Consider the following 15,267-nt stretch of genomic DNA (forward strand, 5'->3'; position numbering starts at 1 on the left):
GGTCCTCTGGTTCATCATCCCAGTTAGAATATGGGAGGGTGCTTGCAGATCTAGATGAGGGCATCACATGTGATGTACAGTGGGCAGGACCTGCAAATGATGTCTAGTATGACTGTGACTCTTCTGCTATATTGAGGCCTAGGTATTGTGTTTGTTTCATTCACTGAGTTTGTTAAGTGTCTCAGAAAGTGCCTGCATGTAGTAGATGCTTAATATATACTGTGGAATGAATGAACTTCAACCAGAACCATGCCAGGTATCTGAGTGGGCCTGGGGCCTCTCATCCTGCCCACAGAGATCCCTACTCTGGCCTCACCAAGGACAAGGACCAGGATCAGCAAGATGGAATCTCAAACCTTTGCATTGGAATAGCAGGTTGCTTTCCATGTGCTTTTCTAAACTCAGGAAGGCCACAGACCAGGGGTGTGTGGCAGATGGCCTTTCATGGGGGAGGGGAAAATAATAACGCGGAACAACCCCGGCAAGTCAAGCAGCCCTTTCTGCAGAGCCAGGCACCACACAGGTACCTGCCATAGGTGATCCAGTAGTCCCTACAAGGAGGACTCTATGAGGTTTATCCTCTACCACCCCACTTTGAGGAGCAAACTGAGGCTCAGAGAGATTTGGTCACATCCTCAAACACACAGCTAGCAGTGGGCAAGTCACCACTGTGCTGAGGAGGGGGCCACACTCACCTAGTGAACCACTGGTCCAGTACCTGTTGGGCAGTGTTGGAAGTGGGGTAGGTGGACAGCAATGTGGTCACGTAGGAGACATTTCTCCCTGGTAGGTACCATGGATTTCACAGGCTTCTACACTGTATCTTCCTGGAGGGTACCCATCCTGCAGGCCTCATTTAGTTTAAGAGTTGATTCATCTTTGCCTGCAACAACAGGGGACAGTCAGTGGCATCACCATGAACTACCAGGAGGATGGAGGTCTGTAGCTCACCCAAGAACTCCCAGCCCCCTCAGGCACATATGCAAGAGGAGGGACAGGAGTGCCCGCAGTGAAAAACGCTTTGGCCTTTGAAAGTACATTTTGAGTCTGGTTGAGGGGGAAAGTTATACAATTGTTACCTTCTAGGCAGTTTGTTAGCTGAGGAACAACAGACCTCCCTGTATTAATAGTCTGTATTCCTTCCCGTGGGGAAGCCGGGAGCAGGGGAGCAGGATCTACGTACAACCCCAGCTCTCCTGATCTGGTGCTTGTTGCTCACAGGGCTGAGCAGGAGCTGCCAATGGCAGGCAGCAAGGCTGCTTCCTTCTCCTTCTGGAGCCCCACCTCCCCGAGAGCAGGTTGAGGGGGAGCAGCAACCCCAGCAGGAGGGATGGGATGGTGTGAACAGGCAGTGCCCTCCTACCTTCAAGTCTTGAGGCGCGATGTAGCTGTAAGGGCAAGACGTGTGTCCCTTCCCCCTGCCCAGCCTCGCTGCCACTGCGCCAGGAGAGGAACTGCGGATCCCACACTTGCAAACTGCCCTAGAAGTCTCAGGGTGCAGCGCCCCCCTCCCCAAAATTCCCCACGGCCTCCACCTCTCGCGGGTGGTCTCAGTCCCTGTCCGGAGACCTGTGCCAATGACCCTAGTGGCGGTTCCGCTTTCTCCTCCCTCAGCGGTGTGATCTTGCGTCCGCAGTGTGATGGGAAACCATGCGGAGTAAATGACCCGCCTAAGTTATTAGGAAGTTCCCACAGCCGACCCGACGGGCCCCACATCGGAATCTCCTACATCTTCTCCAATGATGATGAGGCCGTGGAGCCGCAGCCGCTGCCCGCGCCGTGGACCTCTGACCCGCGGCTGCGCGAGGTGGGACGCTCCGAGTTCTACCGCTACGACTACATCTACCAGAAAAGCTTTGCGCGGGCTCCGTGGCGCTGAACACCTACACGCCCGAGAACCTGCTCAACAATGCCGACCTGGCGACCTGGCGGAGTTCGTGTGGCAGGCGCAGTACCCGCAACTGGACTGTATACGTGGGCAATTTCCAGGTGGTGCATTTGCATCGGCTGGAGGTGAGCAACAGCCTCCCACCCGACGCGAGCCGCGTGGTGAACCATCTACAGCTACGAGCCGCGGAGCCCCAGCGCCACGGTGCGCAGCGCGAGTTGAGCAGACGCCACTCGGAGAGCTTCACCCGATTGATGACCCTTAGGCCAGCACGGGTTCAAGATCGGCGACGAGCCGCGCTTCGGCCAGCAGCCCTATGGGGTGCAGAACCAGCTCTTTGCCCAGCGCAACCACGAGCTCGAGTTCCAGAGCCTGGAGGACCTGATTATGGAGAAGCGGCACAACGACCACTTCGGACGTGCAGCGGCGCTGCGGGAGCTCGCCAAGCATCTGCACCCCGCGGAGCTGGAGGAGGGCGAACGCAACGCCACGCAGACTGCGCCAGGCCGGGAGGAGGAGGACCGAAAGGCGGTGGTGCGCTGATGCGCGAGCTGAGTGCGGAGCTGTGAGGCGAAGCTGTTTGCAGCACCTGCTGCCCCCTCCCTTCCTTCACTCCCTCCTCCACCACCTTGTGGTCCCTGTCTGGGCTCCTGGGCCATTTAGAAAACGGAGAGTTGGCAAAATGCGCAGGCTTTGGCTTGAGCTTGTTATCTTGGACGGAGGAGGAAGAGGGAGCAGGTAGGAGCCCTTTGGCAGGGGGAGATTCCTGTCCGCCCGCTCAATCCTTCGTCCTTTCTGAAGTGGGGTAAACTGTTGACTTGCCTGACAATTAATCCCTGCTAGACCTGGATCCAAAAATCGACGCTTCTAATGCGCGCGGGGGTGGAGAAAAGTCGGAGTACCGTGGCCTGCCATTGCCTCCTACCCGCTTCGCCTCCCGCCCTGGTCTTGGAGGATGCCCTGTACTAAGGCCAGAGCCGGTTTGTGGTGGTGTTAACCCCGCTGAGCTGTCTGTGGGATCCGGGAGTAGGGGGTGATTTATTTTATGGGATTCCTAGCGTGCAAAGCTGGTGAAATCAGGACCAGGTCTGGGAGCAGCAGGCTAAAACCTAGCAGCCTTCTATGATGTGTGACAAATAGTTGAGTAAATTTGGGCTACAAAACAGAGATTTTGCTACCTCCCTCCTCCCCATCCCCAAGCAATTCATCTTCTGGAGCTGGCTTCTAGCTGAGTCTCCTGCTCCCTCCTGCTCCAGCTGTCACTTCCCAGGTTACAGGTAAATCACAGGCCAGCTAGGAGAAGGACCAATTATGGTTCTGTTTTGCTGCCTTTGTTTCTCGACTGCTATTGTAGGCGCTTACAGCTGCTTTATTTGTTATCGAAGGAGGGAATAGCCCTTTGTGTCTCTGATCTAATTAAACCTGTTTGGCTGCATTCATCCACCAGGTCACACGTTGGCTGGTGTCACCCCATAAAGTATCCACTACAGAAGCAGCCAAACAGGGTCAAATATATATATTTCACTGTCATCATTGACTGTTAATGATGTACCACACTCAGCCCTGGTCTGGGACTTTGAAGAAATACCAGTCTCCTTTTGGAAATGTAGATCTAGTTCCTGTGTTTAATAATCTTGAAAGTTTAGTAATAAGCTCTGTGTTTATATTCTCCTTGTTGTGGAAAAACGGAGCAAGATAAATGTGGGTAAAGACATGTAACAGAGAGCCTGCAATACGTAACAGATTTGGATTTTCTTTTATGCTTAACACAGTAGCGAAAGTTGAAAGAAACGACCAATGTGCAGGCAGCAGTAGGGAAGAACAGAGCAGCACTGTCTAGCAGCTCTGGGGGCTGGGGAAGCCGGCTCTCTTTTTCACTCCCTCATCTCTGTCTCCCTCCTTTGCCCTCAAATGGAAAGTGAACGTCAGATCACACTGAGGCATAGCAGTGACCAGCTGTTGTTACAAACGTCTTTGTGAGAAATCTGAAGTTGAGGGAAGAACGCCTGTAAAATCCATACCAAGAGTAGCATTCTCCATCTAGAGAAGAGATTTTTGATAATAGGGCTTGAAAATGAACTAGAAGAGGAAATAGGTCTACTCCAGATGCTGCTTTCCAGTGCAATGCAAACGTTTTTACAGGGTACCAGCTGTGTGAAATATGTTATGCTTCAGAATGGTGATTCCGTTGGAAGTTTTCTTAGGGTTATCATGCTTAAAGTAAAGCAACTACCCACCAGTGAAGGTTTCAAAAAAGGGAATCACATCAACTGTTGGATCTTTCCTGAAAATGGCAGTGTTGTGGATAAGAGTTTTTAATGCCCGGGCAATGGCTACATTGGCACTTAAAAAAAATATACATATATAAGGACACGGGGAGGGAGAAGGGTAAGCTGGGACGAAGTGAGAGACTAGCATTGACTTATATATACTACCAAATGTAAAATAGATAGCCAGTGGGAAGCAGCCGCATAGCACAGGGAGATCAGCTCAGTGCTTTGTGACCAACTAGAGGGGTGGGATAGGGAGGGTGGAAGGGAGACCCAAGAGGGAGGAGATGTGGGGATATATGTATATGTATAGCTGATTCACTTTGTTATAAAGCAGAAACTAACACACCATTGTAAAGCAATTATACTCCAATAAAGATGTTAAAATATATATATATATTTAATAATATTTGTTTCTCCTTAGGAATAAGATGTTAGAACTATTTTGTCCTGTACAATTTAATGATTAATTTTTTATTTATTTTATTTTTTAATTTTTTTGCGGTACGTGGGCCTCCCACTGTTGTGGCCTCTCCCTTTGCGGAGCACAGGCTCCGGACGTGCAGGCTCAGCGGCCATGGCTCACCGGCCCAGCCGCTCCGTGGCATGTGGGATCTTCCTGGACCGGGGCACGAACCCGTGTCCCCTGCATCAGCAGGCGGACTCTCAACCACTGCGCCACCAGGGAAGCCCCCATGATTAATTTTATAGGATAAGAAGAAAAGAAGCATGATTGGTCAAGACTTCACAGAGGAAGCAACGTGATTGTAGAAACCAGTGCAAAGCGTGGCTTAAGCACCTCCATCCTTTTGAGAATGTCTGTACATATTGAAGAGGCTAGTTACTAGAATCACATCCTATCCTGGCAATGAGATCAGATGCCATCAATGGGAGGAAACTTTGGATAAGCCCCAGCAAGTGCTCTGGCAGAAGAGACTGCATGGATTCCAGGTCTTCAGTGGAACCAGAGAACCCTTAAGTACTTTGGATCTTGCCAAAGCCTTGCAAAAACTTGCAACTAGTTGCACAGGTGAATCTCTGCCAGGAGTTCTCACAGGTGGTCTGAACTCCAGCCCCAGGCCCACCCCTACCCAGTCTTCAGATTTGGCAGAGATGATTCCAGCTGGGTATCTCACAGCTCCTCTGCAAACAATTTCCGGTGACTGAGGAAGATATCAGGAAACAGGAAAGTGAAGATGGCAAGAGAGAGACTGAGGATAGCATTGATTGCAGACAGGCTAGCTATCAAGGCAGAAAAAGTGAGGGGCTAAGAAGGATGTCCTGACAAACACTGTTGAAAAAAAAGAGAAAATGGTGCAGATGAAATGGTACACCACAGCACTTTATTAATGACTCTCTTCAGTGTCTGTAAGTTTTTCTTGCTTTGAGCTTTTGAAACTTTAAAATAAACCAATACTTTTCTTTCATTAGATTCTTTTGTGTGGCATAGAAAATATAGACAGTCATCTATTTATATTTGTTTGTTTTTGCGATACGCAGGCCTCTCACGTTGCAGAGCACAGGCTCTGGACGCACAGGCTCAGCGGCCATGGCTCACGGGCCCAGCCACTCCGCGGCATGTGGGACCTTCCTGGACCGGGGCACGAACCCGTGTCCCCTGCATTGGCAGGCGGACTCTCAACCACTGCGCCACCAGGGAAGCCCTGTTTGTTTGTTTTTTGCTGGCCTCCCCGACGAGGGACCAAACCCGGGCTCACGGCAGTGAAAGCGCTGAGTCCTAACCATTGGACTGCCAAGGAATTCCCTAGACAGTGATCTTTTTGAGGGGAGTGATTTGGTTTCTGGTGAGAAGAGGAGACCTTTCCTCTTCATGTTGTTATCTCATTTTCCTCTCTATGTATGTTATTTATTTGTATTTTAAAGTCAATAGAGAGTTATCAAAGTTATGGGATTATTTAGTATTTTTGCCCTTACAATCACAGAATAAAACCTACCTTTTCACAATAGATTATACTTTTTTTGTATAATACCCAGTAGATTCCACAATAATATTTCATTAAAGAGCTGTTATAATTATGTTCTCAAATAAGATATCTACTACTAGGTCTCTATTTTTGTGTTGTTGCATGCTAATTCAGAGTTGCATATAATGAGATACCAAACTTTTCCTTAGTTTTACGGTACGCGGGCCTCTCACTGTTGTGGCCTCTCCCGTTGCGGAGAGCGGACCAGGGCACGAACCCGTGTCCCCTGCATCGGCAGGCGGACTCTCAACCACTGCGCCACCAGGGAAGCCCCTTTTTTCCTTATTTTTAAAGATGTTTATGTGTTGAAAATTTGATTCACGAAAATTGACATGCCATTTGGGGTATCATGATATCAAAAGAGACTCTTTTCAGCATCATTAATCTAACAATAAGTCACTGCTTTTTGTGATTTATTTGCCTATTTGCCTCATCAAGCATGTTGTATTATTCAAATCCTCTTTATCATGACTTACTTTTGTCTGAGGGATTTATAGTTTCTGAGAGCGAGGTGTTAAACAATAATAGAGCATCTGTAGTAAAACAATAATAGAGCATCTGTAGTATTTGTTTCATGCCTGGGATGCTTCACACTGCCTGTTAGAGAGTTTCTGCTTTAACTGTTTGGTTAGATTCAGTGCAAAAAATAATGAAAAAAAGACTATCTTTTTTTCTGTCAGACCTTTCCCCTGAGTTTTATTAATCTTTAAATACAGAGCAGACCCTATCTCTCTAGAGTTTGGTATTACTCAGGGATTCAGTCTTCCCAGATACCTAGTCATTTCAGCTCCCAAGTCCCAAGGCTGACTGCAGAGTCATGTCAGACCCACTCATTCCTTCTTGGTCTGTTTCCCACCTTGGAGGACCTGTGATGAGGGAAAGGAGTCACCAAGGCAGATTTTCTGGACGTCCTGGTGAATCTGAACATCAGAGAATGAAGTAGTTCAAGGGGAACTTGAGACTGTCAGGGCTTCAGGGAAGGGGGTGCAGAATATGGAGGAATAAAGATGGGGTGATGGCTGCGCAGGAGTCAAGGAGAGACGTGTGTAGTGCGTGACTAGGTAGGCAAACCTCACACTTAAGTGGGATGTTGATTTTGTTCATTGACAACGTCTGTGCCTGTTTCACCAATCCTTGTGTCCCTGAGGGATGATATGGCGTGAAACCATAAGACAGAAGTTGCAGTTGTCTCTAGGACATAATGAAGGGGAAAAATTTTATCTCAGTACAGGGTGAACCAGGTAGGGGCCAAGTCAAGAAAGACCCAGAGGTTGTGTCTGACCAATGTGGTTTTTTTCTGTTCCGGCCAAGCTCCTTTGGAACCTGACTGGGAAAAGGGGACTCAAGCAGATGTCACTGCAGCTTCCTCAGGTCCAGGTGTGGCAGGTAATAATAGTCCAGGTGTTGTTGCTGAGCCTCACAGTCTTCCTCCTCCTTCTGCCTGGAGACAGTGACCTGTGAGGGTGAGCAGAGGGTATCAGAATGGATCAGTCATTGCCAAGTATTGGGGGTTACAGGGGAGGGACATGGCCACAGCCACAGAGACCTGATGTTCCTGTGTGTCTCTCTTCCTTTTTTCTCTTTTTCTCTTAATTTTCTCTCCCAGCCCTTTTCCTCTCTTTTCTCCCTCTTTCCCATCTTTCTCTTCTTCTCTTTTCCTTTTAACTCTCTTTTTTTTTCTACCATTTTCTCTCTGATATCCCCTTCATATCTTCTGTTTTCCTCCCCCCACCCCAGCTTAACTGATGTATAACTGACATACAGTAAACTGCATACATTTAAAGTGAATGATTTGATAAGTTTGGATTATAAACTTATTGAACCATCCCCACAATCGAAATAAGGAATGCTCATTATCCCCCCAATCGTCCTCATGTTCTTTTGCAATTCCTCCTCCCCTGCTATTTACAAACACATTCTTATTCCCAGACAACCACTGATCTGATTTCTGGCCTCAGAGATTAGCTGGTATTTTCAAGAGTTTGTTTATAAATGGAATCATACAGTAAGTACTCTTTTTCATCTGACTTCTTTCATTCAGCATAATTATTTTGAGATTAATCATTGTATGTGTTAATCCAGTACTATTGCTAAATAGTATTGAATTGTGTGGATATACCACAGTTTGTTTATCCCTTCACCTGTTGATGGAATTCTGGGTTGTTTTTAGTCTTTGGCTAGTACAGATATTATCATGAACATCTGTGTACGAGTCTTTGTGTAGACATATGTTTTCATTTCTCTTAGATAAATTCCTAGGACTGGATGGTTGCATAGATGTATGTAACTTCTTTTAAAATTTATTTTTAATTGAACTGTAGTTGGTTTACAATGTTGTGTTAATTTCTGCTGTACCGCAAAGTGACTCAGTTATACACATATATACATTCTTTTATATTCTTTTCTATTATGGTTTAATCTCAGGATATTGGATATAGTTCCCTGTGCTATACAGTAGGACCTTGTTTAGCCATTCTATATGTAATAGTTTGCATCTACTAACCCCAATGTAACTTTGAAAGATGTGTCCATGTTATTTTTTACCAGCACTATATGTGAGTTCCAGTTGCTTCATATCTTCACCAACACTTGTTATCTTTTTAATTTTATCCATTCTCATGTGTAGTGGTATCTCATTATGACTTTCATTTACATTTCCCTAATGACTAATGCTGTTAAGAAAAGGAAAAGGCAAACTACACTCAGACTAGGAGAAAATATTTGCAAAACATATCCCCAGCAGAAGACAGGTATTTGTAACATATAAAGGGTTCTTACAACGTGATAGTAAGAAGACAACAGCATTTTCTTTCTAACCAGGAAACAGCAGATCAGGCACGTGATGAGCACCAGGAGTCCTGCCAGGCAGATGAGGATGATGGTCCAGAAGGGGAGGTCTGGGGAGACAAGTGCTTGTGTGAGCCACCTCCTATCATTCCCCTAGGGCTCCTGATCCCCCCTACTGTGCCTCAAAGTCCTTAGCATGGGTTAGCCAACATTCATCATCATCCAATACCCTGGGTACATGGTTCCCTTTAGTGAGGCAGAGAAGCAAAATATTCCCTCCCCATCCTGGGCCGGAGCGTCTTTGAGGCTTACCCGAATTCTCAGTCAAGACATCGTTTCTATTGGGAGAATACCCTGAAAGTGAATGAAATGGAGAATGCATGTGAGTGTGTTTTACTTTTTTAAATAAAACTTTTCAAATACACAGAAAAATAGAACCACATTATAAACGTCCATCACCTAGAAATAACAATATATAATTTATCCAGTTAAAACAGTATCATACCCAATGTATAAATTAGTAACACTTGCTATCCTTGCATCATCCCATAATTCCATTGAAATATTAAAGTCATGTAGCCATAATGATGATTCACTCCATTTTAGTTTGCATCACTGGAAAATGAGGATATTTTGCTACATAATAACAAAGCCATTATCACACTACAAGAGTGATATTTCAAATCATACCTCTGGGAATGGATGACTGATGATGGGCTGGACCCTCTTATGCTAGTGGAGGGGAGAATGGATCATCACAGTTGACAAGACCATGGGATCTCTTTAAATTTATAAATTCCCACTCAAAACTCTCTTCTCTGGCTATGAATACATTCTCTCCCTTCTCCTTTACTGAGTTTTTAATGCTTATTTTCCAGGATTCACCTATACTGTAACTTCCTCCAGGAAGCCTTCTGATTACCACTCCCAAGTATGGATTGGTTCACATCAAATAATTTATAATTTTAAATTGCCTATTCTTGTTATTTCCAACTGCAACACAAACTCTATGAGGGTAGGGACACATAGCACCCATTGGGCAATGGGAGAGGGTTTCAGGTCCCCCTGCTCGTACAACCCCAGGCAAATTCTTAAGATGTGCTGCCTGATACGAGCAGGAACAAGTGCTTTTTAATTATTTTATTTTATTTATTTATTTATTTTTCTACATCTACTTGGAGGTTTATTCTTACTTCCATTCAAACCAGGTTTACAAAATATATGCTGTGATTAATTAATTAATTTTTTACTTTTTAAAACTTTTTTAAAAATTAAAAAAATTTTTTTAACATCTTTATTGGAGTACAATTGCTTTACAGTGTTGTGTTAGTTTCTGCTGTATAACAAAGTGAATTAGCTATATATCCCCATATCCCCTCCCTCTTGGGTCTCCCTCCCACCCTCCCTATCCCACCCCTCTAGGTGGTCACAAAGCATCGAGCTGATCTCCCTGTGCTATGCAGCTGCTTCCCACCAGCTATCTGTTTCACATTTGGTAGTGTATATGTCAATGCTACTTTCTCACTTTGTCCCAGCTTCCCCTTCCCCTTCCCCGTGTCCTTAAGTCCATTCTCTACGTCTGCGTCTTTATTCCTGTCCTACCCCTGGGTTCATTAGAACCATTATTCTTTTAGATTCCATATATATGTGTTAGCATACGGTATTTTTCTCTTTCTGACTTACTTCAACACGTGCCTTTTTAAATTAAAATTAATTTTAATTAAGTGAAATTTTAAAAATCTGGTAGTCAGTACTATTAAAAATCATTAACCATAAAAGCCAGTCACAATAGCCGTGCTTAATATGCTCAAGAGCCTCATGTGGCTCATGCACTGGATAGCACAGATATAGAACATTTCCTTCACTAAGAGAGTTCTATTGCATGGTGCAGTCTAGGAGAAGGCGAGCGTCTCCTATATCCCACTGAATGTCCTTTCCTCTCCCTCAGTAGTGGGTAAAATCTGTGGGAGTATGCACCTCCTGCCAACCTGGGAAAGTTCAGTGCTGACTCATCCCAAAGTCTCCAGATTCCCAGGAAGGTCCCCAGATGAGGAAATTGGAAGCCCCCATTTCTGCCCCAATGATCAGGGAGCCTTACCATCCACAAGGACACTATTCCTGTCCAGGATAAAATTCTGCAGCTGGGTACCGTTCTTGGTCAGCCACAGGAATTCCTCATAGATGGCAACTCTGTCCAGTCTCTGAGCCAATGGTGAGAAGTTACACTGAGCATCTACCCCAGTGTGGTTGCTGTGGGGCTCAGACCTGGAAGGACACAAGGGATGAACAAGGATATCTGGAATTCTACCCCAATTCCTGGTTCCCTGCTTCTGGTCCTGTCTAGGAGAACTTTCTGCAATGATGTAAACATTTGTGTCTGTACTATCCAATACAGTCATTATTTGCCCCATGTTGTTATCGAACACTTAAAATATGGCTAGTGTGAGTGAGATGCTGAATGTCTCATTTTATTTAATTGAATTAATTTATAAATAACTAGCTGCAGGGAGAACATTTTGAAATGTTGGAGTAAGAACTTCTGAAAATCTGTGAAAACAATGAGAACACTGGCAAACATGGTCAAAATCAACTTTTTCAGAAGTCTAGAAATTAACCGAAGGCTTGTAACAATTCAAACAGCATTTAGTTAAGAAAAAATGTTTGAATCTTGGTAAATGGAGTAAACGTTATGGTGTTATAACTTGCACAGTTCTCATCCTGCTCTCACAAGGGGCTCAGTAACTTTGAAAACCATAATGGGTTTAGAGCTCCCCAAAAGACCCATCACCATTGAATTGTCATAATTTGACCTATCTGGCAGCTCCTTGAAAAAGCCTTATTTTCGGAGCTTGTCTTTATTTGACTCAGAGTTTTATTGGAGTATAATTGCTTTACAGTGTTGTGTTAGTTTCTGCTGTATAACAGAGTGAATCAGCTATATGTATACATATATCCCCATATCCCCTCCCTCTTGCATCTCCTTCCCACCCTCCCTATCCCACCCCTCTAGGTGGTCACAGAGCACCGAGCTGATCCTCCCATGCGATGCAGCTGCTTCCCACTAGCTATTTTACATTTGGTAGTGTATATATGTCAATGCAACTCTCTCACTTCGTCCCAGCTTCCCCTTCCCCCTCCCTGTGTCCTCAAGTCCATTCTCTACGTCTGCGTCTTTATTCCTGTTCTGCCCCTAGGTTCTTTAGAACCTTTTTTTTTTTTTTTAGATTCCATATATATATGTTAGCATACAGTATTTGGTTTTCTCTTTCTGACTTACTTCACTCTGTATGACAGACTCTAGGTCCATCCACCTCACTACAAATAACTCAGTTTCATTTCTTTTTATGGCTGAATAATATTCCATTGTATATATGTGCCACATCTTCTTTATCCATTCATCTGTCAGTGGGCACTCAGGTTGCTTCCATGTTCTGGCTATTGTAAATAGTGCTGCAATGAACATTGTGGTACATGTCTCTTTTTGAATTATGGTTTTCTCAGGGTATATGCCCAGTAGTGGAATTGCTGGGTCATATGGTAGTTCAGAGCTTGTTTAGAGAGGAAAGCCTAACCCCATGGCACTTGCCACAGTCAGTGGTAATTGTTTTACACTATATCTGCCCAAGGGAGCAATACCAGTTGAGGCAAGCAAGAGGTGAGCTAATAATTTAAAAGAAAAAATTGGGGAATGAGATGTCTACAGGGGGCTTTGAAAAGCTCCAATGTATTCCTGGGTATCCAGAAGACCACAAGAGTGCTGTGCAAGACTTGAGAAGGTCTTAAACTCTTACCTCTAGCTGAAAGGTTGGCTTAATATCTAAAAAAATTGATCAATGTAACATACTATATTAATAGAATAAAGGACAAATACCACGTTTTCTTTTTTTTTCCACATGTTTTCAATAGACACAAAAAACCTGACAAAATATAATTTCATGATTAAAAAAAACTCAACAAACTAGGAATAGAAAGAAACTTTACAAACCTGATAAAGAGCATTCATGCAAAGACTACCCCTAACATCATACTTAATGGTGGAAGAGTGAAAACTTTTCCCTTAAGACCAAGGACAAGACAAGTATGTCTGCCCTCCTCTTATATGTTATTCACATCATACTGAAGGTTCTTATGGGGCCAATTAGGAAAGAAAAAGAAATAAAAGGCATTTAGGTTGGAAAAGAAGATGTTAAACTCTCTATTTGCAGATGACATGATACTGTATATAGAAAAATCCCAAGAAACACACACACACACACACACTACTAAATCCTATTAGTTCAGCATGATTGTAGGATATAAGAGCAATATGCAAAAATCTATATTGTATTTCTGTACACTAGTTATTAACATTCTGAAAATAAAGTTAAGAAAGCAGTTCCATTTACAATAGCATCAAACAATGTACAAAACACTTTGGAATAAATTTAACAAAAGAAATGTAAGATTTGTATATTCAAAACTATAAAACTTTGTTCAAAGACTTTTAAAAAGACCTAAATAAATGAAAAGGCATCCTATGTTCATGAATTGGGGATTTAGTGTTATTAAGATGATAACACTCCCCAAATTGACCTAAAGATTAAATTCAATCCCTATCAAAATCCCAGCTGGCTCTTTTGCAGAAATTGATAGCTGATACTAAAATTAATATGGAATTTCAAGGGACTCGAATAACCAAACCAATATGGAAAAAGAACAACGCTGGACAGCGCCACTTCCCAATTGCAAAACTTACTACTAAACTACAGTACTCAAAACACTGCCACTGGCAAAAAGACATACAGATCAATGGAATAAAATTTACTGTCTGTAAGCAAAGTCATGCAATTATGGACAACTGATTTTCAGCAAAGTTTCCAAAACAACAGGGAAAGGATAGGCTACTTAACAAATAGAGCTGGGACAACTAGATATTCACATGCAAAAGAAGGAAGTTGGACCCCTATCTCAGCATATACAAAAATTAACTGAAAATAAAGATCTAAATGTAAGAGATAAAATTATATAACCTTTGGAAGAAAACATGAGTAAATCTTCATAACCTTGGATTAGTCATTGCTTACTTAGATATGGTACTAAAAGCACAAGAATCCAAGGGAAAAAGTAGATAAATTGGATTTCACCAAAATGAAAAACTGTTGTGCTTTAAAAGATACTATCATGAACATGAAAATCCAACCTTTCAAATGGGAGAAAATATTTGCAAATCATGTATCTTGTAAGAGTCTAGTATCCAGACTATATTAAGAATTTTATACCCCAACATTAAAAAGACAAAATTTTAAAAATGGGTAAAGAGCTTGAATAAACAATTCTCCAAAGAAGATATAAAAATGGCCAATAAATATATGAAAAAATGCTCAACATCACTAATCATTAGGGAAATGCAAATCAAAACTACAATGAGCTACCACTTCACACCCACTAGGATGGCTATAGTGGGGAAAAAAAGGGCAATAATAATCGTTGGTGAGGATGTGAAGAATTTGGAACCTTCATACATTGCTGAAGGGAATATAAAATGGTGGAACCTCTGCAGAAAATAATTCAGTAGTTCCTCAAAAATTAAACATAGTTACCCTATGATCCTACAATACCCATTCCTATTTATATGCCCAAAAGCATTGAAAACATAAGTTCATGTTAAAACTTGGATATTAATGATCTAACAGCATTATTCATAATAGCCAAAAAGTGGAGACAATCCAATGTCCATCAGTGGATGTACAGATAAACAAAAGTGGTACAGCCATCCAATAGAATATTATTCAGTCCTAAAAAGGAATGAAGGACTGATATATGTTACAGCATGGATGATCCTGAGAACATTATGCTAAGTGAAAGAAATCAGTCACAAAAGACCACATAGTGTATGATTCCATTTATATACATTTCATATAAATGGAATGCCTATTGCTCAGAATAGGCAAATCTACAGAGGGAGAAAGTAAATTGTTTGCTAGGGGGTGGGGGTGAGGGAAAAATGAGTGACTGCTAATGGGTGGGTACAAGATTTCTTTTTGGTGTGATGAAAATGTTCCTCCCTCCATTAGGTAGTGGGATAGTTGCAGCACTATATAAATATACCACTAAATTACATACTTCAAAAAGGTAAATTTTATGGTTTGTGAAACATATCCCAAGAGGTGTATAAAAGTGTTTAATTGCCTCTTATGGCTAGTAGCTACAGTATTGGACAGCACGGTTAGACTGCTGGATTCCAAGTCATCTGGTTCTAACCCCTAGCTCCCATGGATTCTGCCTTCAGTGGCCGATTTCTTAAGACATGAATGCTACACTCTATATTCCATGGCCCCCAGCACCAGCCACCTTCATG

The 15,267-nt window shown here is 43.2% G+C and overlaps 2 protein-coding genes and 1 pseudogene across 2 annotated transcripts in view; 2 read left to right on the forward strand and 1 right to left on the reverse strand.

The window, feature by feature from the left end:
- The first annotated feature begins 1,640 nt into the window (after nucleotides 1-1,640).
- LOC114892225 lies at nucleotides 1,641-2,431 on the forward strand (annotated as a pseudogene).
- On the forward strand, nucleotides 2,431-5,456 carry MBD3L1 (methyl-CpG binding domain protein 3 like 1). The gene is given in 8 exon segments (XM_029216881.1): nucleotides 2,431-2,443; nucleotides 2,552-2,626; nucleotides 2,732-2,868; nucleotides 4,892-4,926; nucleotides 4,928-4,978; nucleotides 4,980-5,282; nucleotides 5,284-5,346; nucleotides 5,348-5,456. Coding segments are annotated over 8 exon segments (786 nt in total).
- A 2,040-nt stretch (nucleotides 5,457-7,496) lies between these two features.
- The window catches only part of LOC114892227 (mucin-16-like), a 37,936-nt gene continuing 30,165 nt past the window's right edge, over nucleotides 7,497-15,267 (reverse strand). The window contains 4 exon segments of the mRNA XM_029216882.1: nucleotides 7,497-7,598; nucleotides 8,961-9,040; nucleotides 9,243-9,284; nucleotides 11,029-11,195. Of these exon segments, the coding sequence (XP_029072715.1) occupies nucleotides 7,497-7,598; nucleotides 8,961-9,040; nucleotides 9,243-9,284; nucleotides 11,029-11,195 (391 nt within the window).

Source organism: Monodon monoceros, unplaced genomic scaffold (genome assembly GCF_005190385.1).
Source record: "Monodon monoceros isolate NGI ecotype Baffin Bay Population unplaced genomic scaffold, NGI_Narwhal_1 Super_Scaffold_12, whole genome shotgun sequence".
NCBI lineage: Eukaryota > Metazoa > Chordata > Mammalia > Artiodactyla > Monodontidae > Monodon > Monodon monoceros.